Source organism: Canis lupus, chromosome 23 (assembly GCF_011100685.1).
Source record: "Canis lupus familiaris isolate Mischka breed German Shepherd chromosome 23, alternate assembly UU_Cfam_GSD_1.0, whole genome shotgun sequence".
NCBI lineage: Eukaryota > Metazoa > Chordata > Mammalia > Carnivora > Canidae > Canis > Canis lupus.
Genome location: NC_049244.1, coordinates 18,516,800 through 18,537,743, shown reverse-complemented (window position 1 = coordinate 18,537,743; position 20,944 = coordinate 18,516,800). Strand labels below are relative to the sequence as shown.

Below are 20,944 nucleotides of genomic sequence, written 5' to 3'. Positions count from 1 at the left end.
GAGTAGTTAGAACAGAAACGATATGATATGGCCTGCAAAGCCAAAAAATATTTTCTATAGAACCCTTTACGGGGAAAAAACCCTGTCCATGCGATAAGATATAGCAATAGTTCTGTAAATAGCCACAATACTACCCAGATTTTTTTCCTTTGTGAGGAAGACAAATTCTTAAGACACAGCTTGCTATGAGATCTCTGATAGCTGTGTAAATAACTAACTGCACCATGTAACTGAATAGTAGTTGCTTCATTACTTACTCTGGAGTAGCTTTTGATTTGCCTGGTGAAAATGTATATTCATCTTTATCTAGGCCATCTGAAGGAACGAATTCATCTTCCCCATCATTTGTTATGGGAGATGCTTTAACTTTCAATTCCTCTAAATCATTATTGTCATCATCATCATCAGCATCATCATCCTCTTCTTCTGAGAAATCAAATGTGTACTTAGGTCTTTCAGCTAGGAGAAAAATAAAAGTGAAGGTTAACTTAAATCCAGTTTTACCCATGATATATTATGAATAATACATTTGAAAAATATTCCAGCTATCTCTAAAACTCGGAAAAAGAAAGAAAAGCATTCAGGAAAAAAAAAAAAGCCAACAACTTTGGCCTCAATGACTTTGATAATGTTAAATGTTCATCGTAGACTTCCCAGGAGGCTAATGTGGTAATGCTGCATATGGTACAGGGGAGCATATACTAATAAGATTAATTACTAGGGAGCTATTTGTCATACTCAAATATCAATTCAGAAATAGTGGGGAATATAGGCTATTGTAAAAGTGACTACTAAGATTTCCCACTTTTACAATTACAAAAGACCAATCTTACTAGTCTTAGAGCTCAACTTTCTCTTAACAAGAGTGCATAAAAGCTTCTATCTTCTATTCACAGTAGTTTTACTATGAAATGACAAACAGTAATAAATGAGAAAAAAGTAGAGATAAGACCTCAGGATATTACTAAAAAATAATTTAATATAAAGCATACAGAGGAAGACACATTGGATAATGCAAGTAACTTTTAGAATTTCTAACATCTACTGTGGAATAAAATTTTTTAAACATTTGGGTGCTAAATAATTTTATATTTCATTTTAGATGTATGAAAATGCCTATATAAATTTTGAAGCATCTAATTTAATAAATTAATTTTCAAAAGTTACTCATGTTAATTCACCAACATTTTATTACTTCTGCACATTAGGAAAATAAATTCAATCGCTGGTGATTAGAGAACCAAAGAATTTTAAGGCCTGACCTATAATTTTTTTTTTACAAAAAATTTATTTTTTATTGGTGTTCACAATTTGCCAACATACAGAATGCTCATCCCGTCAAGTGCCCCCCTCAGTGCCCGTCACCCATTCACCCCCAACCCCTGCCCTCCTCCCGACATATAATTTAAAAAGTATCTCCCAGAGGTTAAAACAACCATTTTATTGTATCATTCATTTTAAGTAGATCAGGACTTAATAAAACTTGAGAAAAATCTATAAAATAGGACACTCAATTTTTAAGTTATTTGAAGACTTCAAATTAATGAATATTCAGAAAGGATAAAGCTGCATATTCAGAAAGAATAACAAAATGATATCTTTATTTTAATTCTAGCTTTGCAATTATATAAATTATGCTATGTGCATGGAATCAGACTCCTTAAGTAGGAGGAAATTTTTCATGAAAACAAACAAAATGAAACTAAACTACAAAGCACTTCTGATCTATCACTGTTGGTGTTCTAAGATACACTTTTACCAAACATCTTCAAACCACTGAAGGAATATAACCCAAACTTTCTAATAAAATGCAATAAAACTTGATTCACTTTATAGCAATTATGTTCAACTTTGCTTAAAAACATCATTCTGTAAAGCAATTTTTTTAATTTTGTGAACTATAACTTCTGAAATACTAATAATTTAGTACTTTAATAGCATTGATAATACTAATAACACCAACATATCTGAGTAATACTAACTTGGTCAATATACAATATACAATAAAATAAATATAAAATGTATCAGAATACCAGCTGCTCTCCTAAGCAAAGAATCTCTTGGAATAACCACAGGTTCTGTTTCTTCCAAATCACTTTCTGACTTGGATTCATCATCTGACCAAGGATTCCGTTTCTTCACTTTCTTTGCACTGGATTTACCAGATGATGTAGGTGTTTTTCTCACCCTGGTACCTAACAACAACAACAATACGATATGTATCAATACTTGCACAAATGTCATTAGTAAAAATAAAACTGTTAATAATGAACAGTTAATTATAACAAGTGTTCACGAAAACTGAAGACATTACATCAACTACTTGACGAAAAAGCATAAAAACAAAACAAACAAAACCTGTACATATATATATGTTTTCTCACAAAAAACTTTGTAACAATCCTCACCAGGCTCCTTTTTCTCCCTTTTGGGTTTGGGACCTTTATTTACAGGAGCTGACGGGATCAATGCCTCTTCTCCAGTACCCTCTACTGGTGTTCCACTGAATTCTTCATCAAATTCTACTTTTACTGCTGTAGTATCAAGGTCGCCCTACACATTAAACAAACAAATAACCAGAAGTGAAAATAAAAATTAACATCATACATTTTAGAGATACATTTCTAGCTATAGATCACTTCTTATCAGTTAAGTAAAAATAAAATAATAAAATTATTTATTTTATGATTCTACTGAGGTCCAAATAGAGGATTTTGACCAGACCTGTTTTACTCTTTTTATCTACAGCAAATGATACTGCTTACCACTCTAATATTCTGATACATTCTATGAGATGATGGCTACTTAAAAGCAACTGTAAAAAAATAAGGCAGCTTTTGATTATCAAAGGGACTTTCAAACCAATAGCAAACTACACCAAAGGGTACCTGCAAAATAAGTTTCTATATGTTCAGGCCTCTACGTACTAGAAAAAAATCAGATTATTGAAGGAAGATAAGCAACACATGTCATGTACTGCTTGGCATTAGTCAAAGTATCCCTACCCTGAGATTATTAAGACAAAGAAAGACCCAAGGACAGGTCATCACAATACAAATAACATATATGGAGGGAGGTATAAAAGTAACCCATGGGAAGAAGTGAGCATCTCTGCTGAGAGCAGGGCCAGGAAAGATTCCATGGAGAAGGGGCCTTTCTCATTGGGTTTTTAAAGAATTACGTATGTTTGCTAGGTGAGCAGAGGGAAAGAAGAGCATTCCAAGCAAAACACAGAGAAGCATGATCGCCACACTATTTAGGGAATCACAAATAGTCTGCTAGGATTCAAGGAAACGTAAGAGGAAAGAGTACCCACACAGAAACATAGGGAAGCACGCAGTTGCTAAAACACTGAATACCAGAATCTGTGTGTAGTCAGTGGGAAGTCACTGAAAACTTTAAACCATTTGTGCGATAATCAGACTTATTTTTGGAAATATCATCTGGTAGTAAGAAATTAAACAGAGATAAATGAAGTGGAATAAAGTAGGAATCATGATAAAATCACTAGAAACAGGAAAACTAATTAAGAGGAACACTTTACATCAAAGAAAACTCATGGAATTCCAAGACAGTATCAATGGGGACGAAGATAAAGAGGGTGGATTTTGGAATTGCTTCATAGGCAGTTAATAGGATTTATTTTTATCTTTTTTTTTTTAAGATTTTATTTATTTATTCATGAGAGACAGAGAGAGAGGCAGAGACACAGGCAGAGGGAGAAGCAGGCTCCATGCAGGGAGCCCGACATGGGACTCAATTCTAGGTCTCCAGGATCCCACGCTGGGCTGAAGGTGGCGCTAAACCGCTAAGCCACCCAGCCTGCCCAGTTAACAGGATTTAGTTACTGATTAAATGAGGAAGTCCCTGGTTTTGAAATTGTTGATGATGGCTGATAAGGCACAGAGGTGGAAGAGCTTTTGAAATCAGGATAATGGGCTCAGCTTCAAATATGTGGAGTTTGAGGGGCTTTGGGCATTCAGGTAGCTATATTACCCTGGCACTCCTGAAAACATTACAGGTTAGGGACTAGATTTAAGAGTCATCAGTGTGAGGGCAGCCCCAGTGGCTCAGTGATTTAGCACCGCCTTCAGCCTGGGGTGTGATCCTGGAGACCTGGGATCGAGTCCCACATCAGGCTCCCTGCATGGAGCCTGCTTCTCCCTCTGCCTGTGTCTCTGCCTCTCTGTGTGTGTGTGCCTCTCATGAATAAACAAATAAAATCTTTAAATTAAAAAAAAAGTCATCAGTGTGAGTGAAAAAAAGCTCTGGGCATAGATGAGGTTACTTGAGACTGTGTAAGGTTAAGAGAAGAATGCTAAGAACAAACACCAACTGAAAAGGAGACAAGCCATTTCCTAAGGAGGAACCTGTGTGTAGCTAGGAAGCTAGCTAGGTAAAAGGGAAAATAGTATAGATGTAAAAAAAAAAGAAAAAAAAAAAAGAAAAGAAGTAGTATAGATGTCAATTTATCAGAACAGTAAAAGAGCGCAATGTTTCTGGTGTCACATGTTCCTATGCTTTCAAATATTAACTCGGTATAGAGAACTCTCCAATCTCTTACTCCAGCTCCAAGGCTCATTTCCTGAGCTCTAATAAGACTACTGGACTTATCTACATATCCACATCCCCTGGGTTCTAAAATCAACCTGCCAGAAACATTTGCCTCTCTCTTTTAGACCATCATGCCTCCTGTTTCCTCAACTCTGAACAGCTCTCTCAGGAGTTTCCTTCTTCTGGCTAACTCTTGCCCAACATGCTGGAGGGTAGGTAAGCCCCATACTTTTAAATCCTCAATAGCTCTAATCAATGCTAATGACAGAAGAGGTAGTCCTGGTAATTTTTAAACTAAGGGTAATAACAAATAAATAGTAAAAAATAGCTTACTTTAAAAACTACACAGACCTTTTTCTGTTTATGAGACTTCTTTAATTGGCCATAATGTAGAACTAAAGTTTCACTGTTAAGCTGATATATTTTTTTGGTTTTTGTTCCATGATTTTAAAGTAGAATGCTTCTAAATAGAGTATTTCTATTTTAAAAATGTAATCAACTAAGTAGCTCTTAAATATATATATGGATCCCTAGTTTACATTTTCTTTCTGTGCACCAAATGCTCTCATAGAACAAATTATTTCCTATCATAGTGAAATATATTAGAAACAAAGCATGAGGGATGCCTGCGTGGCTCAGTGGTTGAGTGTCTGCCTTTGGCTCAGCTTGTGATCCTGGGGTCCTGGGATCGAGTCCCACATCGGGCTCCCTGCAGGGAGCCTGCTTCTCCCTCTGCCTGTGTCTCTGCCTCTCTCTGTGTCTCTCTCATGAATAAATAAAGAAAGCATGACTTAAGCATACAGTAAAATTAAAATACATATATACATCATGATGAGGATGGAATCCCCCAATGAGTTAAAACAAGAGATATGTCATACCTTTTTCTTCTTCAGCAACTTTTTGCTGGCATCTGCCTTCATAGCAGTAATTTCAGGAACTATTCTTCTCCCATAGGGTGAGGGCATTGTCTCTTCCAATTGAAGTTTCTTCACCTTAGGTTTGCCAACTTTACCTTTTATTGCTTTTCCAGCCATTCCGGCCAAAATATCCTCTCGTTCTTGCGCTTCCACTTTCTAAAGTATAATTATAAAGGGGGCAAGGGGAAGAGGGTGGGTACATAAATAACTCATTAAAAAAAGACAATCACTACTGCATAAGAAATTAAAACTAATATCATGCATTCAGTAAGGAATAAACCTTTCCTTTTAACTGATCTAATCTAAAATAAATGCAAAAAAAACCCCACAATAATTCTAAATCAAAAGACCTGGGTTGTAGTCCTAAGCCTAACTAGTCTCTCATTTGTAAAACAAAAAGGTAGTAACTAAACGATCTATATGGTCCCTTCTAACTCTACGATCCCATGATGTATTGGGCAATTTTAGAAAAAGTTTAAATTTTCTACATTTTTTTTTTTAATTAGAATTCTACCTGGAGAAAACTAAGTTATAAAGAAAAAAAAAATCAAAATGTCTCTATTATAAACCTAAAGACACTATTATTCTACATTATAAAAATCAAAGTACCTATCATATATATTCTCTCTTGCCTCTTTTGGGGAAAAGAAACTGAATCAATAAGCTATTTTGAAGTCCTTTAAGAAAGTTAACAAAAAGTATCAGAATTCAATTTATTCTAAATCCCTACTCCCTATAGCTTTTTACATTAGACCTAACGTTTCTTTTTAACTTCATGTAGCTAGAAGCTTAATCCTAATGTGGCTTATAAACACATTCAACTTTACAGAGTTAAAAGAAACTAAAATAATTAAAGAAGAATTCTCATTCTTATTTCATAAACATTACTTTTCCAAATATATTTCAATGGAGACTTAACCTACATCCAGTTCTTCGACAAATGCTGCTAAGTCTTCTTTCCAAAGATCTGAAGGAGACTTTCTTTTAAGATCATTGACCTCTCGCCCCTACAATAAGAAAGTAGTATAATTTAAACATTCAGTAACTTAATAATGTACAAAGGGTAAATCAAAATACTTCTTTTTGGAAAAAGAAATGGATAATACTGAAATAGTTTCAAATTATTTAACCCACAAAAGTTCATACTTTTGCATCTCTCTGTTTAATCAGTTCTTCAACTTTTTCTTTAGTAAGAGACCACAGAGACATATTTAAAATATAATTAAAATCGGGGCCTGAAGGAGTTCCTGAATCAGAGGAACTATCATCATGCTGGTTTTGTGTTTCTTCCTCTTCTGCTGCCTGTAAAAAATAATAAACTTTATATTAAAGTCCTGTATGGTATCAAATCAATGCTGAATTTTACTGAATATTGAGTTAAAAATTCCACAAATGCTATACTTTTAATAGTCTATCTTAAGGGTGGTTGGGATTCTTTTAGGTTATCTGCAGGATTACCTATAAAAATGTATTTCCTGGGATCCCTGGGTGGCGCAGTGGTTTGGCGCCTGCCTTTTTGGCCCAGGGCGCGATCCTGGAGACCCGGGATCGAATCCCACATCGGGCTCCCAGTGCATGGAGCCTGCTTCTCCCTCTGCCTATGTCTCTGCCTCTCTCTCTTTCTCTCTCTGTGACTATCATAAATAAATAAATTTTTTTAAAAAAAAAGTATTTCCTATAAAAATATTCTAAAAATACACAATAATAAATCTTCAAAAGGAATGAGTATATTCAGTCACCATTTATCTGGGAATGTGATGAAAAATTAACTGCTTTGCCCAGGCACTAAGTCATGAAATGAGAAGATACCACATCTTGAAATTAATAGAGTAGAACTAATGTTTTATCACTGTATCTTGTCAGATTTTTATGTTGGTGAGTGAATGAACAATTTGAAAGCCAAAATAAGTATCACTTATGAAGAATGTTTTACAGTTGTAATATAAATAAATATGCTGAGGTACAGTCACTCATTATGTATGATTTCTTAATAAAATTTCTAAAGCAAGAGTACTCATGTAAGAATGAACAAAAGGTTCAATTAGGAATTTAAAAGCTGGTAAGTTAGAGTAAGAATTGTGAGGGCTATTCTGAAACTTTATTTATAAGGTCTTTTTATCATAGAAAAGATTGCAGTAAAAAATCCTCTAATGCTAGTATTAAATTTCAAAATTCAATGAATTTAACAGAAGTTATTATAGGTGACATCACTTTTCAGATTTTAAAAATAACAACAGCCATTAAATAAAACTGCATCTAAGTTGTTTAAGGCACTCAGATAGTTAATGACTGAGTTAACCATGACACTCCATGAAACAAAAAGTTCACTTTTGGTAACCAAAAAAGAAAAAATTGTTTTCATTTTAGTTTAAAATTTCAGTAAAATAATGTGTATATACAAAGTAAAATTTAGTGTACTTTCAAAGGGATAAAAATAAAAATTGCAAAGCAACATGCTTCATTACATAAACAAAACTATAAATTCAAATTAAGCAACAATAGCCAAATTAGAAATGCTATTGCTGAGTTGATCAATGATTAATAAGTACCTAGACAAACAGTACTTACAACAAATTCTACCATTTTAAAAATTCTTCATGAAACAGTGTGTTTGTATGGAATATTTAAGTTGTTACACTACTATTAAAATATTAGGGTGTCATAAAATCCTGTTTAGATCCATACTTTAGAAGCTTATTTGTTCTAGGTTTTGATGACACCCAAAGTATTGTAAATGAACACTCTATGAATATATGTGTATCTATCCTTGTTAACATGAAGATAACTAAGGATATTATCAGAAATCAAGAAAAATAAACTTTTTAAGTTCCAATAACAGAATTCTATTATGTTTAAAAAAAAAAAAAAAACTCTAATCTCATAACTATCTGCTTTATAATTCTGTCTCCTCCAACTCTATACAATAGGAAGAGTACCTCCTTTTGTTACCTTAACCCCCAAAGTGGACACATGGCCAAGATACTGAGAAAATTTTGATGGTGACAATGAAATTACTAAAACCAACCACTAAGTTTTACCCATGAAGTCTACTTCCACTGGAAGGGCATTCTCAAATCCTAAATACCTTTATCTTTTTTAACTAAGCATTAAATTTACTAGCTTACTAAGTTAATTTTTTTAAAGATATAGTTTAAACCAACAATGATACAGAGGGCAAGCAGTGTATAAACCATAATTGTGGGATTCAAAAATGCAGTAAAACACATTAAAAGGAAAGCAAAGTGCTTGGATCATCTTAATTTTGAACACTCCCCATCTTGTCCTACTACCCCATTTTCCCCAAATGGTAAATAAGCCTATTATCTTAATATGTAATTGCTAAGTATATAATTTATTCTAATTTTACTTGCTCTGATATCTGGCATTCTATTGACCAAAATTTTTTAAAGCTTAAATAATATAAACAAAAGCAGCATATCAATGTAGTTGATAAAAAATATGGAAAACATTGTGGGTTGAGAATTCATAAATGTTGGAAAGTTTGAAGTTTCAGTTTAAGTTATGTCATATAATCATAACTGTATTTTTTAAGGATAGTAATATTATCAGTATCATATATACACAACATTCTAAATAAAAAATTAGTCATTTCCACTATTTTCTTCCTTTCATACATTTGTGTTCTCAATCACAATGTTATACTGCCTTTTTAAATTTTTCTTTTAATTATTACACAACAGCAAGAAACTAATTCTTGAGAAGAATCTCAAAGTTTCAATATTCCAGTCACCAAGTACTAGTACTTTATAATCTGAAATGGACAATTTAATTAATAAAACATCAGACTTTTAATCTGAAGTTCCAGGGTTTAAATCTCTAGTCCAAGATCTAAGCACAGGACAAAACATATACTTGGTGCTCAATACATACTATATAATATTGAACATTTTGTCTCTAGTCTTTCCAGCATAAACCGAAACATACCAAGTGAATTGTGACTGGATACCATACTATGACCATAGTAAGACCAGTGTGAAATGATTTATGTGCTACCAGTGTAGTTCCCAGATAGTTCACATGCATCACAAAAACCACCACCACAACTAACACCCTTTAATGGCAGGCTCAGAAAAAAGGCCAAGGAGACTGAGCTACCTTCTCACACCTGGAGTCATTTCTCCAGGCCCTGGTTGAGTCACACTGGCAAAGTGCTTTGTGGTGGGTGTGCACTGCAAATTCCTGTACTGTATCTGTTCTGTGGATAAACAGAAGACTTCAGTCTCTAAACAGACAACTTGGCACCTTTATAGCAGTACTAAATTTAAAATTTAGGGGTTGGGTTTTTTGTTTTGGAATTTGCTTTTAAAAGCTTCTCTGAATATCTTGTTCTGCAAATGATTACCTTTTCTTGTGCTTCTTTCCAGGCTTTCACTGGGTCAGATTCATAACCTCTCTGGACTAACATTTGAATCAAATCTTTCTTTGACCTATTCTCTATGTGAGGGAAAAATAAAGTTAGGATCAAGAAAAGAGATTCAATTTGTATTTGTTTATATTCTACTGATAAAAATGTCTTCTATTTAATAAACTTTTTTTTCCATTTTAACTAATGTTAAAATTTTAAAGGTTGCATCTTACCTATAGTAATTTTTCCTTGTATCTTCTCTAAAATGAAACGGGCTTGATTGTTAAGCTTTGTAGACTCTGCTCCCAACATTCCTACAAGCCATTCCTTACGTAAACCATAATAACTTAATCGTAAATCAAAGAATTCTTTCAAAATGTCTTGCACAGTTTCATACTTCTTGAGACATCCCATATGATCAAATAGTACCTAAGAAAAACACACAGTTTTTAAAGATGACATAAACCTGTATTGGTATTTTTAACTTGTATGACATCTACAGTATTGAAAATAACTATGACACACTTAAATGAACACACATCACCCCTAAAAGCTGTTGAAAAGAACCAAAACTATTAAGTATATTTTGCTAAATATTTTTTGGTGGCTCTAAGAACTGAATCCATTCAATTCTTAAAACTATGAAAATATTTTAAATAATTCTGAAAGATAAATAGGTACTTTAAAAAAAAAGGTTCTAATTCAAAATGGCCATAAAACCATCTAAGAAATTTTTTTTTCAAACCCAAAACCTTTTATATCTAAGTTTACAAATGTTAAATTTGAAGTTCTCTCTACCCCACATACTCAATAGATGTGTATTTGTCTCTTTTTGTTTGTTTTTAATTGTCCTATAATACAAACTTTCTCAACTTGGAGGAAAATTTTATTTCTTCTCTATCATTTTTCTCCTTTTTTCTGTCTTTCTTAGCAAATTATGGCAGTCTGTCTCAACCACTGTGCTACTGGATTTTTTCTTTATGTCTAAAGGCTAATTGAGAATGGAATGAAGGTAATCATATATGATGCTCACTTTCTACCTTTCTCCTCGATTATATAAAAACACAAATATACAAGTTTAATAAAGCAGATTAGAATTATGGGGAGATAAGTACTCCACAATTAAAATGCTAAAAGACACAGGCATAAGGAACATGAAAATCCTGTACCAATCACTCCCATAAATTTTGGTCAGTGTGTGTATCCTGTGTGCTCAAGCCCAGATGCATAAATGCAGAGTTGGGATTGAGGGTGGTGGATAATAGTAGTGGATAAGAATCTAAAGGAATGAACCATCAGATTCTTCATCAAATATACAGGGGGAAAACTATTCAGACTTACTACAGCCACAACCATCATGAAACCAATTACAAAAATTCTACTTATGGCATGGAAAAAACATTAAATTAATAATGAATCTAATCAATTACCATGGAATTACAAGTAAGAGTAGTTTGAAGTTTAAAAACTTTGTGCAATCCAGCAGCTTCTGCTTGTGCTAGCTTTTCTTCAGTCATTTTCACCACAAATTTCACAGTTGTATCAGTATGATACTCTTTATAATCAGAAATTAATGCCGGTGTTTTATCTGTTCCATTTAGCATAGGTTCTAAAACCTGTTCTTTGTATACCTATAAAAGATTTAAAAATAAGTAATTCTTTTCCTGAAACACACATGTTCTCATACTACAAGTCATGAAAATTTTAAATATTCCCAACTCTGGTAGGATAAAAAGAAAAACCTCCCTCACTGTCATCTGTCCAGTCACCACAGAGGACAAAATACCGGGATCTCAATGGTGAAAGAAGATATACAACGTAATAGTTTTGATCTGCTCATACACCAAAGGCAAGGAAAAGTCTGAGCATATCAAGAGGATGACATCAACTACATCTGACAAGAGATGACATGCATACTTTTAGATCTGGAAGAGCTGATACTGACATGAATTTACTGACCATATTTATAAAGGTTGCAAATTAGTGTAAGTCATTCTACATTTAGAGAAATTAAACTTTTAAATTACTATTTGAATACTCAAGGCACAAATTCAATTGGATAGGTCAAAAATGTATATAGGAATTTTTGAACACTATATAGACTTCGGACAAACAATGATGGAATCATATTCTTACCGGAAAGTATTGCACTGCCCTTCTGACAGGAAGCTAAAATACTTCTACTAACCTGAGTCCAAGTTCTAACTGGAAGCTCTGTAATCTCTACTGTGTTTCTATCCACCACAAATATTTCACCACTGACAGCATACTGGTTTTGACCAAGCTCTTGGATCGTTCCTTTAAAGTTTTTGTAGTTAGGAAGCTGCAGAGAAAAATAAAAATAACTTAAGGCCCCGACTTCTCTCCTAACTCCCAGTGTGGTATTTGAATGTCCCTTAGCCTATGGTCTACTGCTACTGACAGATTAGTATGACTGAAACTAAATTCCCCGTCGTCAAAAGTCCGTCTCCAAATAGTCACTTAATCTTGGATTCACAACCTCCGTTAACTTAATCTCAACATCTCCCAATTTCCAAACCTTAGCTTCAGGTGCCTGGGTGGCTAAGTCTGTTAAGCATCTGCCTTCGGCTCAGATCATGATCCCAGGGTAGTCGAATCAAGTCCCATGTCAGGCTCCCTGCTCAGTGAGGAATCTGCTTCTTCCTCTCCCTCTGCTCCACACCCCCACTCTTGCACATGCCCACGCACTCTCTCTCTCTCAAATAAATAAATATATCTTTAAAAAAAAACAAAAACCAAACCAAAAAAAACTTAGCTCCATCTTTCTATATACACATATATGTATCTACCTATATATGTTGAGCACATGAAAAGCATGTATTGACCGATTGTCTTAATATTCTAAAACACATCTGAAATAATTAAAACACTATAATCATAAAACATTTTATGCTTCCGTTACAAATATTTTAAAATACTTTAAAGTATTTATGGAAGAAAAGATTTTAAACCATATTCATAACATAATGGGGTTTTTTGTTGTTGTTGTTGTTTTAAAGATTTTATTTATTCATGAGAGACAGAGAAGGAGGCAGAGACATAGGCAGAGGGAGATGCAGGCTCCCTGTGAGGAGACCGATTTGGGACTCAGTCCCAGGACTCTAGGATCACGCCCTGAGCTGAAGGCAGACACCCACCTACTGAGCCACCCAGGCATCCCATGTTTTATTTTAAAATATAAGAATGAAATAAAACTTGGAGAGAAATATGTAAAAATATGAAGTTTGTTTTCATGTGCTGGTTTTATGAAGCATTTTTTCTCTTTGCTTATTTATATTTTCTACAATGAGCACTACCATTTTTGTTATACAAATACACTTTTACTTAAAGTGTATCATGATAAAGGGGAATTTCCAGATGATTTTAAATCATGTAGAAAAGAGGAGGTCACTTTTTGATAAGTTTTTCTTGGAGGGAGTTTGGGGCAAAAACAAGCATAGTGGATGACATAAGGGCAAAAATTTAAAAAATATGGGGATACATTAAAATATATACAATTTCTTAAGACTCCTTACAACTTTAATATGACTTAGAGAATAAAAACAAAGTTGCATATAATTTTGCCATAAGAACATTGTTCTCTATATAATTCAGTTACTTAAAAACCTGAAATATTAGAGATTTTTCATTTTCAATGTGATTTTTTCCCCAATAATCCTTATCTCCAGGCTTTTTCTAGAGCTAATCTCTTTTACTATAAGCACATATTAAGTTACACAAGAAGGTCTTTATTGTCTGCAATATGTTCCAAAATGAAAATGGTTCCATTATCTTTATAAAATGACTGTACGTTGTAGCTTACACATTATTTGTTAAATAAAAAATATAATATTATATAAGCAGTAAGTTCTAAATAATTACCATGGGATGAGGATCCAAGCCATCTAGCATTCTTCTGACATTGTTCACAATTTCTCTAGCATCATAGTTGGGTAGCTTACAAGCCCATCCAGTACCAATGCCCTCCGCACCATTTATTAAAACCATGGGAATTATAGGAATATACCACTCAGGCTCTACACGTTGATTATCATCATAAAGGAATTTAAGCAGGTTGTCATCCACAGCAGGAAAAAGGAGTCTTGATAAAGAGCTAGTGAAAGGAAATAAAGATAAGAAAATGTCCTGGTTTTAGCAATTAAAACATTATACATAGAAGACTTTACATTTTAAAAATTCAGAAAAATGTTTTTTAAAATTTTGATTACATGTACTTAACAATACAATTTACCTAAAATAATTACCGAATACATTTCTCTCAGGCAGGAAGCCAGAATAAAATAGCCTTATTGTACTTATGTTGCTTACTTAATAATTTCTTAGTATTGATAAATTACATTTTATGGATTTCCTTTTACTCTCACTTAATCCCAAAACCCTTCTTCAGCCTAAAAAGTAAAGTTGGATCAGAAAAAAATCCTTAATTAGGACTGGTTTCATCAATAATTCACAAACACTGAGATCAACAAACTTCATTCTATTTGCAATCAACTAATTTGGAACACACACCCTCGACAGAGTACCCTATCATCTCTCCCTACTTATAATTCTATTAAACATTTAGTTAGTTCCAATATACTTCAAGTAGACTTTATACCACCATATCAGCAAACTGTTACCTTAACATTGTGAAAATATAACGAGGGCTTGCAGCATCTTTGCCACCATGAAGCCGAGTTCCAAACTGACCAATAGGCTGAAGCAAATTAATGTTGTTACTTCCCACAAAGTTCTGAGCCAAATTCACAATAGTCATCATCAATGCTTGCTATAACACAAAAATATAATATTAACATTCTAAATTTACTATACATATTCCCTAATTTTTATTAAAACCCAAATTCTTGATTCTCTTACATTTCCAAAGAACTTATAAAAAGAAAAACACTTTATTATGCTTAATTATCATTCTTCATGCCAGTAAGTATAGTTTTCAACTGATTCCAGTTTTAATGCTTACTTCTCCATGATGATAAGCAGACATCTCTGCAACAGATCCAGCCAACTGAGCAACTTTTACTTCACGTTTATCATTCCTCTTGAAACAGGTAAATAAAACTTTTCGTTGTCCTGGTTTAAAACCTATTTTTAAAAAGAACAACCCTCTTTTAAAAATATTACTCCAGATACAGCTGCAATGTTTCTTTTAATGACAACAATGTCCTAGATACTCAAGAGACCGAAGAAGCAAAGATACAGTTTGCTTTTGAAAAATAACTGAAATTGTTACTTGAGATTCTATAACACAGTAAATACATAGTAACATGTTTTTATACCATCTCAGTCTATTCCAAAAGTAAGGTGCCAGGTAAAAGACCACCTTCCAGTCTTAAAGAACTGCTAAGTGGCATCAAATACCTTTCACAGGAGTTGCCGAGTTGTTGGACATTCAGGCATCCAAAGTTTTAGATGTAACTAAAGCAGCAGCAAACCATCAATGAGTCTAAAAAGTATATTGTTAGAGTATCCCAAATCAGAAAATCCTTATAAGGAAGAGATGTGGTGTGGCAATTAAGAATGCAGGCTTTAGAATCTCACCAATCTGGATACTCTTCTCAACTTGGCCATCTACCATTTGACTTTCTGCAAATTACTAAACCAACAGTTTCAGCATCCTCATCAGTGTAATAGAAGTAATTACCTTCCTAACAGGGTGATCATAAGGATTACATGAGATAATGCAAGGAAAGCATTCTGCTCCCTTATTATTCTTCTGGATAGAATCATTCTACTAGGCCAAAGAGCATAGTAATAAACTTTTCAGTATATGCTAGCTATCATCGTGGGCTCAGAGCATGGTAGAAACAAGATGACAAAATATGGCCACTTTCCTTGAGAATTTTATAATCTAATTGAGGAGGCAAAATTGACATAAGTAAATTAAGAGGCACACAATACTGGAATAGAAGCTTAGGTATCTGAAACCAATTTAGACTGCAACTGTTAGAAGAGACTTCATAAAAGGGATGTAACTTAAAGCTGAATCAGACGGATGGGTAGAACCATATGCTATTGGCTGAAAACCCAAGGAACCCAAAGATCAACTTGCTAAAAGTTATAAAATGAAAATTACATATTTCTAGATAGAAGGCAAAAATCTGCTCTAACTAGTGGGTACCAGTTTCTAAGCATTTTTTTCTGGCAAGTTTGATAAGTTAGGTTTGGGTACTAAGATACAAAGGTATTTTTAAAATTTATTCTTAGATGGTTATTTCAGAATTTATCAAAATACTTTTTACTTTATAAAGTGTGCAATCAACCTGAGGCAAAACTTAAAAAATTTGAAAAACTTAAAAAAGAGTTTAAGAGATTCAAATTAAGAAATATAAAAGATTTCATTGCTACCAAAAGATCTCAAAAATAAATTCAGAATTTTAAAATTTATTATAAGAATGGCTTTGAGTACATGAAATTAAAATATACTCAATAACTACATACAAAAGTGAGAAGATTTTAAAATAAAAGCTACTTACCATCAACAAGAGATGGTATAGATCTTTCATTGTCTGAGTTTGAGAAGAGAATCAGTTCCTTATTGATGAAATCATTGTAAGTCAAATGCTTTGTTGCTGTACCATACAAAAATTGCTAAGAGAAAAGTTATATAGCAACATTGTCATTATTCCTGCATGAATTTTATCTCTTTCTTCCCCCAGACCACCGCTTTTTATGACTAACCTCTGGTAAGCCATGTAACCTACGCTGTCTCCGGTCTTCCATAAAATTTGTTAACCATTCTTTTCTGTCATCAATCTTCTTTTTACTGAATGCCTGAAAGATTCCAGGTAACAATTTCACATGTTAAAAATTAAATTAATTTCATTATACAATTAAAATTTATAAAGGCAATTAATCAATTATTAATTTCTCAGAAATTGAGTTTTTTTTCCAACAGACTTTTGTCAAAAATATACTTGAACAGAAATCTTACAAAGAACTTTAAAGGCGGAGCATAATCTGCGTGAGAGACTGAGGTGAAGAAACATTAAGATTAATTAGTTTGGGCATTAGAGTTCAAAGGAGACTTACAGAAAACCAAGACTTGGAAGAAAGGTATGGCAGGAAGGGGGATGGGTGTTAGGAACAAAATTTTTAATTAACTTGATTACCAAGGTAATGGCAGCATCATCTTCAGGACCAGCATATCTAAACAAGATGCGGTGTCTTTCCATATCAGCAAAATATTCTTTTGCTTCTTTAGCTGTACTGGTACCCAACCCTGCACAATTTAAAAAATAAAACTGAAAAAACTCCAGAGAATGACAAATACCATATGAGCTCACTTACATGCAGAATATAAAAAAAATTGAACTCAAAAAAAGAGAAAAAACGGTAGTTGCCAGCAACTAGGGAGAGGGGGAAGTGCAGAAATGTCAATCAGAGAGTACAAACTTTCAGTTATAAGGTAAATACATTCTGGGGATTTAATGCATAGCATGGTGCCTACAGTTAATAATACTACATTGTATACTTGAGAACTGTAGAGAGTAGACCTTAAAATGTTCCATCCATACTCACAAAAAATTAACTATGTGAGGTGATGGATATATTAATTGACTTGATTGTGGTAATCATTTTATAACATAAACATATATCAAATCATGTTGTACACTTTAGATATGTATAATTTTACTTGTCAATTATTTGATAAAGCTGAAAAAAGTTAGATGAATTATGAACATTAATAGCTATTTAAAACCATTAGGTGAAAAGCTAATAGATCAAGCTGGCCACACCTGTACCAATGAATCAGTTTTAGTAAACAACAAATGCCAGACATTACATGCCTCCTGACGTAAATATACAATATAAATATATAATACATCTGTTAAATGTTAAATGTTTCTGCCACATAAATCTAATCCAAATCTGTATCAAGCCTCCAATTTAACTGCCAGTTAATAGAAAACAAGGGGCAGAGGAATACATCATATATTCAGTGAAATTGCAGGGATAATCAGCAAAATCCAGAATGTGGAAAATTATATAGGACAAACCATCTAACTTTTTGAACAAATAAATTGGAAGGAAAAAAATATGAAATGAGAAATAGTATATTAAGATTTAATAGCCTTATCAAACTGAATATGCATTGTGTGGACCTTGATTGGATATGGACTCAAAACAAATAAAAAAACATTTTAATATAATCAGGAGAAGTTTAACACTGACTAGAATATATAAGGTTATTTTAAAAAGATGCAATAATGGGGCAGCCCTGGTGGCCCAGCGGTTTAGTGCCACCTCCGGCCTGGGGTGTAATCCTGGAGACCCAGGATTGAGTCCCACGTCAGGCTCCCTGCATGGAGCCCGCTTCTCCCTCTGCCTGTGTGTCTGCCTCTCTCTCTCTCTTTCTCTGTCTGTCATGAATAAATAAATAAAATCTTTAAAAAAAAAAAAAGATACAATAATGAAATTATGGGCATTTTTAAAACATGCTACATGCTAAAGTATTATGGAAATAATATAACATCTAGAAGTTATTTCAAATTAATAAGGAGGAGATGAGAAGCATTTTGATAAACAGGATTGGCAGTGGAATGGTTATTATTAGAGTACATGGGAAGCCTATCATACCACTCTCTCTACTTTTATAAAATTTTCCATAAATTCTTTAAAAATCAGCAATAGCTGTTTTTGTCATCTAAAACTTTCAAAATATTTTATGATCTCAAAAACATATTTATGTCACTGGTAAACTTCACAAAATTTAAGTATTTTAAAATACAAACCTTTGTAGTATTTTATTTTCCAGGCTTTCTGGTTTTCTATATGTTTTTTCCACTCATCAAATTCAGGAATACTATAGAAGGAAAGTTCCTGCTTATTTTTGCTAGCCTTAAATTAATAAAAAAAAAATTAGTTTTCTGCTATTCTTTAAGACAACAGTATAAAAATATATTAATGTAAATAGTACCTTTACAATAGGAGTAATGAACTCTTCAAGAAAACCATGCTTCAAAAGTGATGGCCAATTGTGATGGATGAAATTAATAAGTAGGCCTTTTATATGAGAACCATCTTGATCCTAAATAAATGTTAGTAAAAAGTGCTATAATTTTATGAAATATAATTTATTTATATAACTAACTTTTAAAAAGTAGAAATGTAGCACAGGCAAAATTCCATTCAAATTTTGGAACTGCACTTTACAAGCCAGTAAAGACCATCCTTTGGAGGATCACAGTAAGGAATTTTTCTTAAAATTCAAATAATGAATACAGCTAGTGATAGACTAAATCTTCCTCTCATTTCAAAATACACTATCATTATATGTTTTATATAGATTTCACTAAAAGAATGATTTAAGAATGGAAATACATAAAACATGGTTATAATGCCACTTCACTTAGCAAGGGAAGGAGTAATACACAGAATACAGGTATTCACAAGTCTTATCTTGATATAAAAACTGCTAAATTTCTGCTTAAAACTACACAGCAGCTTTTTCAGGGGAAGATTTTCTCTACAAATGCTTTTAATTAAGTACAAGAGACATGCAGGTGAATGCATATGAAATTCTTCCTTTTCGGTTTTCTAGCTCTTTCCTAATTACTATCATTTTACTATTTAAGTCCTAGTTTTTGCACATCCCAAATTATGCCATCATATACAAACATTGACCATTATCCTATCAATTAATCTTTCTTGCTTATAAATTTCATAATTTCCTTTCAACTTATAGGTAGGCTTCTACCCCATAATACTATAATATGTTCTACTCTTCTCATATTTATTACATTTAAAAACATTTTTAAAATAGCCAAAAAGATGGCTGTGCCGTAATTAAGATAATATAAAATGAGCTTCAAACAAACAGTGCCACTGAATGTTTTCTACTCCTCCCTTTGATGTACAATTATTTTCCCTTTTACTTTTTTGAAGCAAGTTGCATGAAACAAATATCAAAAGGGCACTCTGAAAAAGATAACTTTTAAATATGTGGCAACCTTTAAACCAACCTGATCAGTCATAATCATAATCTTCCCATAGCGTAAAGTTTTCAAAGATTCTGCATCATCATAACTTTTCTTGTATTGTAGACCAACTATTTTGATAATATTGTTTATTTCTGCATTTTCCATGATCTGTACAAAAAGAGAAATTCAAAGTATGTTACAAGTGTTGAGGGGTACCTGGTTGGCTTAGTCAGTAGAGTATGTGACTGTTGATCTCAGGGTTGAAAGTTCAAACCCCATATTAGGTGGAGAAAGTACTTAAAAGTAGAATTTTTTAAAAAAGGGTTGAAATACATAAAAAATAAGTCAGAATTTACTTTTAAAATTCAACAATTTTAATAAAGTGGGAGATATATATGAGAGAGAAAGTTACATACCTGTTTATGAGAAGCTTCCCGTACATTAAGAATCTTTCCCCTAAGTGGAAAGACTCCGTATCTGTCTCGCCCAATCACACCTAATCCAGACACAGCCAGCGATTTGGCAGAGTCTCCCTCTGTTAGTATCAGTGTACACTCCAGGGAATGTTTGCCACCTGAGAGATATTAAAAATGACATATATTCCAAATTCCTCAACTTTACCAATGAGAAATACAAAGCCAGAAAAATTAGTAATCACAGGATAATAGTGAAAGACTATATAAGATTAACATTATGCTCAGCATAGTTTCAATGTTAGGTATATTTTATTGAATTCCTATCCCTTAAAAATTTATAATATGTGATGCATGTGACAAATTTAATGAAGAAAAATTATTCTCTGAACATAAAATTATAAACTCTATGTGGAAAATGAGTATTTTCTGTAACTTGATAAATAAAAACTTAAATCAAAATCTTGAAAAAAAAAAATCTGAATCTTACCAGCATCATTAGCATCATCCAGTTTGGGAATACCTTTGATTTTACTATACTTTACTGATGAACACTTCTTGTTCAGCTGAGTCTGAGCCTTAAATTTCACCCAATTCAGAATACTTTCTACAATGCCACAGTTAGAAGCCTAAAAATCAAACAATAATGATATACAAACAAGCTGTAAGCTCATACACTTAGCTAAAATTAATGTAATACTTGGAATCTGTGCAGTTATATGGCCAAAGGCTAATGGTGATGATAATAATAAT

At 32.9% G+C, this 20,944-nt stretch overlaps 1 protein-coding gene across 4 annotated transcripts in view; it reads right to left on the bottom strand.

Annotated features, from left to right (window-relative positions):
- The window catches only part of TOP2B (DNA topoisomerase II beta), a 59,018-nt gene that overhangs the window by 7,335 nt on the left and 30,739 nt on the right, over window positions 1–20,944 (bottom strand). For all 4 annotated transcript variants that reach the window (XM_038570684.1, XM_038570683.1, XM_038570685.1 and 1 more), the window contains exons 11-31: window positions 20,682–20,820; window positions 20,195–20,352; window positions 19,821–19,946; window positions 18,776–18,886; window positions 18,591–18,696; window positions 16,968–17,077; window positions 16,537–16,629; window positions 16,332–16,446; window positions 14,819–14,940; window positions 14,478–14,626; window positions 13,720–13,951; window positions 12,026–12,160; window positions 11,268–11,468; window positions 10,071–10,266; window positions 9,835–9,926; window positions 6,618–6,773; window positions 6,395–6,478; window positions 5,433–5,627; window positions 2,409–2,553; window positions 2,034–2,195; window positions 258–459 (exon numbers count right to left, since the gene is read on the bottom strand). In XM_038570684.1, the coding sequence (XP_038426612.1) occupies window positions 258–459; window positions 2,034–2,195; window positions 2,409–2,553; window positions 5,433–5,627; window positions 6,395–6,478; window positions 6,618–6,773; window positions 9,835–9,926; window positions 10,071–10,266; window positions 11,268–11,468; window positions 12,026–12,160; window positions 13,720–13,951; window positions 14,478–14,626; window positions 14,819–14,940; window positions 16,332–16,446; window positions 16,537–16,629; window positions 16,968–17,077; window positions 18,591–18,696; window positions 18,776–18,886; window positions 19,821–19,946; window positions 20,195–20,352; window positions 20,682–20,820 (3,029 nt within the window). The remainder of the gene's footprint in view (window positions 1–257; window positions 460–2,033; window positions 2,196–2,408; window positions 2,554–5,432; window positions 5,628–6,394; window positions 6,479–6,617; window positions 6,774–9,834; window positions 9,927–10,070; window positions 10,267–11,267; window positions 11,469–12,025; window positions 12,161–13,719; window positions 13,952–14,477; window positions 14,627–14,818; window positions 14,941–16,331; window positions 16,447–16,536; window positions 16,630–16,967; window positions 17,078–18,590; window positions 18,697–18,775; window positions 18,887–19,820; window positions 19,947–20,194; window positions 20,353–20,681; window positions 20,821–20,944) is intronic.